Source organism: Pempheris klunzingeri, chromosome 20, assembly GCF_042242105.1.
Source record: "Pempheris klunzingeri isolate RE-2024b chromosome 20, fPemKlu1.hap1, whole genome shotgun sequence".
Taxonomy (NCBI): domain Eukaryota; kingdom Metazoa; phylum Chordata; class Actinopteri; order Acropomatiformes; family Pempheridae; genus Pempheris; species Pempheris klunzingeri.
This window is the reverse complement of record NC_092031.1, coordinates 4,917,522-4,927,562: the sequence shown is the minus strand read 5'-3', so window position 1 is coordinate 4,927,562 and position 10,041 is coordinate 4,917,522. Positions and strand designations below refer to the sequence as shown.

The window sequence follows — 10,041 nt, the reverse complement described above, 5'->3', positions numbered from 1 at the left end:
AATTTGTCCTCTGGTGTCCGTGAATGTTTGTAGAAAATTTCATGACAATCCATCCCATAATGAATGAGATATTTTAGTTTGGTCCAAACTGACCGACAGGCCAACATTGCCATCCCTATAGCCACCCCATGAGCATGGCTACAAGGCTGGGTTAACTTTAGTCCAGAGCTCAGAAGGAGGGTATGAGTTTGTTCAAAGCTCCGTGCATCCGTACTGTAGATGTCACATTTATTTCTGGTGAAGTACTGGACTTTATCATGCCATGGTAATTATATGTTTTAGCCTACTGAACTTCCAGCCAGACAAAGTCAATATAATTAACTCCTCCACTCCCTCCCATTTTGCTCCTCGTCCTTTAACTTGCCTCAGTTTCGGCCTGTTCTATTCACAATATATTGAAAGGAGAATGGTAACAGTAGGAACGTGCACTTCGGAGCTCAAGCAGCAGGGAGAGCTTTCCCCAGGTTTGTGCAGCAGAGGGATGGAGGTTAACAGAGTGAGAGAGCTACTGGCATCCCACCGTCTGCCTGGACAGAGGGGGCATTCTTCTCCTCGGATCCCCTCGGTAGTCTCCTACAGACCACAGTTTGTCAGCCAATCTGCCCACCGTTTACTGAGGAAATGTTCACTTAGTGCAGGAAGTCTGAGGTTTCACCCCATACGTTTGATTTCAGCAGTTACCCAAATATCACTGGGGTTTTAAGTCAGGTCAGAACAACATGGGTGGGAACTAGGAAACCCAGAGGGGGACTGGCAATCTCAGTTCACCAGTAAGTGATATAGCAATAATCACCCATCATACCTGATGCTTCAAAGAAAAAGAATTTGTTATAGGTAGTGTTATATTTAATCATTTTAATGCTATAAGTAATATTTTATTTCATTATACATCATATCATTACACAAAGTTAATTATGTATGTGTTCTATCATTTTTCCAGCCTTCATATCAGTTTGAGCACATAAAAAAATGTCATGTTTTGAGGATTTAGATGGACTGAGAGTGAATTTTTAATTTGGTTCACCAAGTTTATTGAGCATGTACAGCAATAAAAAAATTGGGTGATGCCAAAACAAACCAAGCTGTGACTCTACATTAAGACAAAAATCTGTACAAACATCACAACAACAGACATTAGAAAATCTTTAAACGTCAAACCAGGTTTTGTAATGACTAAGCATTTGTGGATATTTCTTAGCTTTAAATAAAGGAGATGAAACTTAACGTTATACAGTAAAACTGTTCCTTCGGTACAACCGATCTGAAGATCACTAAATACCTCAATACAAATATAAAAAAATAGAATAATAGCATTTTACATAGATCAGTAAATAAGTCAATGAAATAAAGGAAATCTTTTTCCTCATGATTTTTAGGCGCTCATAATCACAATAAGAAAAGCACTACAGGCTTACTAGAATATTGCCATTTTAAAAAGACCCAACTGAATAATAAATATAATTTCCCCAAAAAATGATGCAGTGTTGCAGTGAGGTATTAGGGAGTGAATGTGGTCAGTTAAGTATAGTTAATTCAAGTCAAGATATTTGTGTTTACCTGTGATTATTTACCTTTACCTTACCTTTGGTAAACCAGTGAAATACTGAAAAGAAGCACCAGCAGCTCCAACAAAACTGTCCCAGCCCGTTACATATATACACAACTACTGCAATATTGTGTACAAGTACTGCAATAAAAAATACAGCTCAAGAGTAGCCAATCAAGTATGCTGACATACATTGTTAGACTAAATGATCCACCAGGAACACATGATCAATCTGCATTATTTTACAGTCTATGTTCTCATTGCTAAAGGTAATTCTAACAGACTTGACGGAGGAGTACATGACACCTTTAGCTCAGACAACAAAACAAAAGAAAATACATTTTTAGGCTACTTGTGATGTTTTCAAATTTGAAACTGTGACAGCTGTATTATTCCCTTTTACAACGAACAGGACATAATATCCAGTCCTTGTAACTGTCACAGAAGTGAACTATTATCATTAGCAGACTTTATAATGTTAGCATAGAGAACAGATGTAGTGGCGTGCTCCTTTAAGCCTCCCACAACAATCAAGGGTCCTTTTCACCACGTTCATGCAGTTTCACCACACAAGCCTGCAGGGGAAGTAGAGAGCACTCTCACTGCAGCTTCTTCTTAGCCAGCTGGGCCAACTCCCTGGCTTTCCTCCTCTTCAGCTTCTTCTTGAGGAGGAGCAAGTCAATGTAGACGATGTGATCCAACACTGTCGAGGCGCAGAGGAGTCCACCATGCAGAGCGCCTGCTATCCCACAGCTGAACACGTCTTGGCCTGAAACAGATAGACACACATGAGAGAAGACAACCTGATGTCTGGAGTCACATCTTTGTCCAATTTTCCCTCAGTATCATGTTTTTCTTTCCTTTTCCTTGTGACTTCCTTACAATTCTTACTAAGTGTTTTAACTGTTCCACTAAACTGATCAAGCACAAACTGGTTAGTTTGGTTGGAAAAAACTACACTGCAAAGAAACCCTACCGCATAAACTAAATAAACTTGTTGAGACATTTCTGTTTCTGTGAAAACCTCACTCAATCACAAAATACAAAGAATTTACTGTGCTTGTAGAACTTTTCAACATAAAAGTTTGTAACCTGTCATACCTGAAATGTAGAGGTTTTTGATGGGGGTGTTGCACCTGTTCTTCGCCACAGCCTCGGCATGGAAACGGTCAAGGTTGTGCTCAGCGGAGTACATGGCTCCTCGCTGGGCACCCAGGTAGTGCATGTTGGTCAGTGGGGTCGCCACATCCTGGAAAACCAACTGGAAAAACAAGTCATGCAAATATTACAATCAGTCTTTATTCAGAGACAAACAACAACACGTGCACAGACAACAGAAATACATTTCATTTTATCTCATTTAATTTCTTATTTTTACATAGACAAAGTAATTGCACCAGAGTTAGCTGGCAGCTAACATCTGCATCTGTTGTCCCTCGGCAGGTAGACAAGAAACCATAGAACAGCAATACATAAAAATAACACAATACATAAAAGTCCATCTTAAACGTGTGCATACGTGCGACTGATCGTACCTTGTCTCTGATTTTAGGGAACAAAGTGCAGGCCCAGTCAAAGAGGTTCTTAGCAAATCTCATTTTGTAGTTGTGATATTCGTCACCCCTTTTGCGCACTGTAGTGTCCTTCCATTCCTCAAACCATTCGTACTTCACCATCGTCAGTATTGTCATGCAGGATTTTCCTGTGAACGTGAAACGCACAAGACATCTAACATATACAGAGTTTCAGATGTGTCGCTGTACATGTTTAAAACATAATATGGCTCTATCTTTAATTTTGACATGTTCTTTCCTCTGAACATAATTTCCTAGTAGAAAAAGTAATGATTGATTGTACCAGGGTGTCTTATTTTGGCTTCTGGGTCTTTGGCAGATGGCATTGTGATGAACATCATGGGAATATTATCTGGTGCTTCCTCTTTGCTCAATGCAAAGAAGTCTTCCATCCTAAAAAAAGATAACATGAAAATGTGAATTTCAGATCATCATCCCTCTCAGTCAGAGCAGTCTGGGCTTCTTTTATCACATATTGGTCTCACATACACATATAAGAATGCACGAGTGTGATATTTAAAACCTGAGGTTAAACCTGACTGATCCTGTGCTCCATCTAGAGGACGAAAAAGCTACTTACAATGTGTTTCTTTATGTAAATGGTCAATAAATTTTTACCAGTCTTTTCTTTTCTTTTGGGAGAAATGACATCTGGTGCTTGTTCCTGGTCTCTACACTAAGCAGTTAGTTTCACCTCTGTAAATGTATTTCATTCCCACTGTAATACAACAGCACCCCCTTGTGGATATTAAGTGCTACCTCTGCGATTAGTGTCTAGTGTGATCAGAGCTTTGCACACTTACGACTTGTCCATATCGTTGTTTTTGAACAGCCAGAAGTTGGTGGACTCCAGGCCCAACTCCTCTTCAGTTCCATCAAAGCCGGAGAAGACCAAGAATGACCCTCTGCCATGTTTCATCATGTTCAGTCTCTCCTGGATATCTGTAATATGGGGTTAGGGTTAGAAACCTCCTTGCTACTTATATATATTATTTAATATATATTAAATAATACAAGTTGATATCATTTAGAATTCATCCATTATTCAGTTGCTCACCTGTCTTGACTTGAATCTCAGGGGGAAGGAGTTTCTCGAAGGTGGTGAAGATGCCACAGTTAGAAACCACCACAGGTGCATGGACCTCCACCTCCTCCTGACCCTTCCTCACTTTCACGCCTGTCACATGGCAAAGGGACGAACCTGCAGTCATTTATCTGCAGACCATCTTCAACGGGTAAAAATGAAAGTTGGAATCATTCCCTACCATAAGCTGCTCCCTTCTCATTAACCAGGATCTGTGAGACAGGAGCTCTGACCAGACAGTTTCCTCCATATTTCTGAATGGTGTGGATGATGTGGAAGGCGATCTCGCTGGCACCACCCTTAGGGTAGTAGGCACCTCGTTTGTAGTGATGAACCAGGAGGGCATTGATCAGAACACTGGAGTCCTTTGGAGGCACGCCTACATGTAGACAAATTGAAGGCTTAAATATTACTTTGTTTCAAGCACAGATAATAACTCAACTTTATATTATTCAACTTTATACTTTCAGCTTTCATTTTACTGTGTTAAGACCCATTTTGGGAACCTGTATTTTTTTTATACACAGTTCCCTGATTATTGGATGATGCAGCAGGACAATTATCCAGACAAGGAAACAAGGAGAGACATCCCACTGGCCAAACGGGAATATTCATCACTCTCCAAGTCAATCACATAACCTCAACTGTCACTGTCTGAAGGCAAAAATCCCCCAGAAACAAGCAAAAATATAAGATGGCTGCAGTTCAGGTCAGGCATCACCTGAATATTAGTATTTATATCACTTGTTTCATTTACTTATATTTCAGCCCCATATAGCCATTATTTTTATTATTGTTGTAGTTGTTGTGTTCTCAAGTACAGAGCAAAGACAGTCTGTGTCAGTGTCTTGCTTTAGGACTTAGAGTTGGTTTCTTGCTCCAGTGACAAGTTTTGAGGACCCACCATAGAAAAGATAAGAAAAGATGACGTGGAGATCCTTGTTGCTGGTCAGAGTGTTCACCAAGTCTGTTGCACATGTGCCAGAGAGACGGAATACCGGGGAGAAGAGGTTTGCGATGCCTGATTTGAGCAGGAATAAAGACACCCACTGTGGGATCAGCTTTAGGGTTGCCAGGTAGTGGGTCTTCTTAGCTGAGACCTATAGGAATACAGAAGATGTTTGGGGCATTCAGACTTCATTGTTTTATTGGAGCGTGGAACATGACACACATGCACCCACTGGCTAACAGTACCTTCATGATTTTGAAAAATGTCTCGATGGCCTCTGTGTCATCAGGGAATTGCTTCATCAGATGAGCTTGCATCTCAGTTTTACCGGAGAAGATGGTGTACTCTCGCTTCTCATCGCCTTGGCCAATCTGGATGGTGTCAAAGTGTTGATTTAGCTCCTGGAACTCCAGCTGGCCCTCAGAGAGCTGATCGAAGGCGATACGCAGCAGACTGTTCTCATGGAGCTGACCAATGTAGTGAAGCCCTGGAGAAGAAAGACTATCAGTCAAACTAATACCTATCATGCATCGGTTTAGGTCACATTATGCTGAAATTCACATTTTATTTCATCCAACTGTAAAAACAGCTTGAGCCTGCTCAAAATACAGAGTTCAACATTTTCTTCTTACATGAGGTAACTGTTTTAAAAACTCCTCAAAGCTAAAGAATAACTGCTGTATTTTTAAACCTGGGCCCTGTTTTTACACATTTTGGTATAAAAAAAAGATTGCCGGCAGCTGAGAATGTGAAGTAAATGGGCTGTAATGGTTGCAGTGTAATCTTTTAGGGCAATTGCGCAATTGAGCTTGTTTAAAGAGCCTGACAGGCTCAGAGTGTTGTTCAAAGTGTCTGGCAACATTACAGACAGGATCCCTGCTGAGACAGAACTGTAAGATCCTTTTGTGTAACCAGAAACTTGACAATTAAACCAAAATGCCAAACATTCCCCAATTCCAACCACTAAATTGAGAGGATTTCTTTATTATGCCTAATATCAAACTTAGTATGTTTGGATTTTAGACTGTTCTTTGGAGTTTCACTTATGTGTTTATAGTTTTAATTAAACATTATTCTCATTCAAAGATTAAAAAATGGTACTGTCGATCCACAAACGCCAAGTCTTCTTACCAACATCAAACTCGAAGCCTTTCTCTATGTAGGTGTGGCAGCAGCCTCCTGCCTGGTCATGCTGCTCCAGCACCAGGACTCTCTTCCCCGCTTTGGCCAGTGTGGCTCCAGCTGTCAGCCCACCAATACCACTCCCGATGACGATGACATCCAGGTTCTGGGGCACCTTGTCAGGGCTGAAACCTGGACAGAAACATACCGAGCCGACATTAACGTGGTAAAACACATCTCTTTTGTTCAGTCAGACTTACTACAGATGCACTGTGAATGTTATCACGAGCAAGTGCTGTAACGGAGACATCAAAATGTGTTGTATAATTGAGTTACACAATAGTCTGAAGGTTGCACTGCACACCTTTCCTGTCATAAATACATGACTTGTGAATTCCTGTATCTGTGTTCTGCTGCTGGCAATAAACAGCAGATAAGACTGCTAAACCAATCTCCTGTTCATAATCTAATTAAGATAACACAGATGAATTGCTGCTCCTCTGCTAATTAAGGTCTAATCTAAATTCTTAGATATGGCCATGAAAACACATCCTTTAGATAACTGTATCAGCCCACCTCAGACGTATAGTGAATTATTTAGTCTCATCTTGATATATGCTAATGTAGTTTCGTTTCAGTTTATCTCCAGACTGCGTTTGCTCCTTCAGTTTGTTTGTTTTTTGTTGAAAACCTTTTAGTTTTAGGTTATTTTTTATTATAATATGAGGGGTATTTGTCAGGGGTAAGATTTCAGAAGTTCAGAATTAGCTTTACAATACAAACACAATGTGTTTTGCAGGTAATTGACCAGTCATGTAGACACAATCCCGGTCTGAATGGACAGACGCACAGTGGCTCCTTGTGCTTGATGTTTTCACAAATTTGACCAAAGAGTAAAACTAAAGACATTTACTGCACATTTTATCTTTAGGTAGTTTTGTAAGTACACAATATCATTTCAGTTAGTTTTATTTTTTTTCTAAAGTCCAGTTTTCAGTATGTTTTTTTCAAACATAGTTTTTTTTTAATGTAGTTTTAATTCATTATAATAGCTTTGCTAATTAGCTAACATGTTATTTCACCTTGTGTAAAAACTAGAATAACCATTAATAATGTTCATAAGATAAAATAAAAACATTAACAAAAAATGAGCATATTTTTAAAATTCAATTCAATTATTAACGTTACATTCGTGCTTTTCCAGCATTGACAGATTTTTGCGCTGATTGTTTTTGGAAGCGTATTCACTGTGACAGCAGACATCATAAACACATCAGTGATCTCTGCAGGGTAACGGCAATATGAAAAAATATATCAATCAACCTTTATTTATATAGCGCCTATTCATAACAGCGTTATCTCAAGACGCTTTACATAAGAGCAGGTCTAGACCAAACTCTTAATTAAGAGAGAGACCCAACGATTCAGGAATTCAAAATTAAGTATATCAGATTTTTCTTCCATAAAATTCTCAACTCTTACACTAAAGCACCAACTCTAAATAAACATATTGTATTTTTGATCATTACATAATGAGTTATTTCGTTATAGTATCATTTCTCTGCTATTTTACCATGATAAGTTGAGGTAAATAAGTTATTTTACTTTTTTTTTTAAGCAGAATTGGTGCTTTGCTGGCTGAACTGGTCCACATTTGGTGTAAAGATATAGAAAACACATGTTGACATTTAAGTGGATAATATTTGTTATATCTCCAGTGGAAGAAAAAGAGATTTTCAAGTGTGCCTTCCTTCTTTAGAGAACACGAACCAGGTCAGTTTACTGTTGACTGTTACATCTTAACTATATTAGTATGGTATTGTGATTAAAGAGTGTTTTCCATCTTGTAGAGCTCAAACTGGTGAAACTGGTAGAAAATATGCTCATTTTTCAAAGCATTGCATCATGGTACAAATTAATGGTGATGTTGCATACAAGCATGATCAACTACAATAATTTTACCTTGCTTGATGACTTTGTCCCGCTTCTTCTGGTCAATCTCCCGGGGTCCAGGTGGTCTCACTGACTCTAGGGAGAAAGGGCTCGGTTTTCCAAATAGATACCAGTATGTGCCACCGGCCCATATAACCAACCACACTAAGAAAATCAAGAGCCACATAATGGAGTCGATGGATCAAACAGCTGTTTCTAGACTCAGTAGTTCTCTGTAGCTGTGGTGTCAAGTTTTCAGGTTTATTCTGAACACGTCTCTCTTCTCAAGGCTCCTTTATATGATGCCAAGTGTCAAAGGTCTGGAGAAAAGAGGCAGGAATTTTAGATATGTAACACTATTTGTGTTATGACGAGCAATAAAGATAAAGTGGTGAAAGACCTACTTTTCTTGTGATGACAGCGCACAGACCACAATAAGGGTGTGATAGTTGGCATATAGTTACATTAATATTCAAGCAAAAGATGCACTATTCTGTAAATATAAATTGCATAAGGAATCAGGACAGTGTTTGACAGTCAATGGTTTTAAAGTAAAAAAAATAAAGTTGCATTGTCTGTTCAGATGTCTAGAAGTCACACAGGTTGTGATCTGAAGGTTATTCTGTGAAGGTCAGTCTGTTTTCCGCCTTTGTGAAGTGTGATTATTCTGTCATTCCAATAGGGAACTTGCACAGATTAGATATATCTACAATTGCTCTTATCTGATAAGGCAATTTAGATAAAGAATAAACTATGAGCTGGTCGTCCTAGACTTTATCCATGCACTGTCAGTGGCAAATCGTTACAACACTGCAGCTGAGAGAAAGAGTTTCAGCATTTCAGGCCTGATAACAGGCTCAGACAAAAGAGATCAAGACATTTCACTCTAATGCCACTGGAAATAATTATCCTACCATATCCACGGCATGTCTCCGCTGAGAGGGGACAGCAAACGTAAATGGAAATCTGTAAATTATGTCATGTATGTGATAACACGGTTTTCAGAGTGCATTATCATGTCATGTTGTCTATGCATGGACTTTGTACTCCAGCTATGCACTAATTCAGTTGACTTTGAGCCATAGATTTAATCTCAAGCCAGCACAACAAGCTGTTATGTTTGCCCCAATAAATCAGAAATTCAGACGGGCGACAGTGTAAACTTTAAACAGAGCTTATGGAAGACATTTTAATTTCATTAAGAATTAACAATGGCTCTGTTCCATTTAGATGCCCCAGTTCCTGTTCTTGGTGTTGAGAAGGTGTTTATATTATTATTATTATATTATATAATTATATATTATATAATTCAGGACTTCTCTTCCTCAGTAATCTTAATTTAATTAAATTAAGTTCTTCTCTATTTGCTTGTCTCGAGAATCTCAGAAGCAAGAAAAGCTATTAAACTATTTTTTAAAATGCATAATTACAATCACGTTACACATTACTTCACATATTTTTGATTCTCTCGTGACATGTAATCTGTTACTCATTAGCTCCAGTGCCACAGCATCCCAGGAGGTTGTTTTCCCCTCTGTCCTAAGCCAAGCAAAAACTTCATGTAACATATTGATAAATCACCAAGGTCCTCCAAATGATAAGTGACCATGACCATAGCTGTCATTACTATGTTCTTGGAAACAACTGATATGTGCTGCTTAAGGTCACTGGACTGAAAAAGGTTTAACGCAGCATGAATGACCGCTTGTATTTCTTCATGTACTCTCACAGTCTCATAGATTACATACATTAAACCTGCAATAAATAAAAAAAGCTATATTCACACCAATAGTTGTGTTGCAAATGTTGAACACACCATGTGTATGTGCTGTTA

The 10,041-nt window shown here is 38.8% G+C and overlaps 1 protein-coding gene across 1 annotated transcript; it reads right to left on the bottom strand.

Moving 5' to 3' along the window:
• Positions 1 to 2,111: 2,111 nt before the first annotated feature.
• On the bottom strand, positions 2,112 to 8,394 carry LOC139220113 (inactive all-trans-retinol 13,14-reductase). Its single transcript, XM_070852184.1, has 11 exons — positions 8,238 to 8,394; positions 6,285 to 6,467; positions 5,399 to 5,640; positions 5,109 to 5,304; positions 4,386 to 4,583; positions 4,178 to 4,297; positions 3,924 to 4,062; positions 3,404 to 3,513; positions 3,082 to 3,248; positions 2,648 to 2,807; positions 2,112 to 2,315 (listed from the first exon to the last, which is right to left on the bottom strand). Exons 1-11 carry the CDS (start codon positions 8,392 to 8,394, stop codon positions 2,146 to 2,148), a joined length of 1,842 nt encoding a protein of 613 aa, XP_070708285.1. The 3' UTR covers positions 2,112 to 2,145.
• Between the last annotated feature and the right edge of the window lie 1,647 nt (positions 8,395 to 10,041).

What these genes read in the sequence shown, in the direction of transcription:
- LOC139220113 (XM_070852184.1), bottom strand. Translation starts at nt 8,394, where the DNA reads ATGTGGCTCTTGATTTTCTTAGTGTGGTTGGTTATATGGGCCGGTGGC. An exon ending in AGGCTTCGAGTTTGATGTTG is followed by an intron (nt 5,641 to 6,284) that starts GTAAGAAGACTT and finishes TTTCTTCTCCAG; the next exon opens with GGCTTCACTACATTGGTCAG. An exon ending in TCCCTAAAATCAGAGACAAG is followed by an intron (nt 2,808 to 3,081) that starts GTACGATCAGTC and finishes TTGTTTTTCCAG; the next exon opens with TTGGTTTTCCAGGATGTGGC.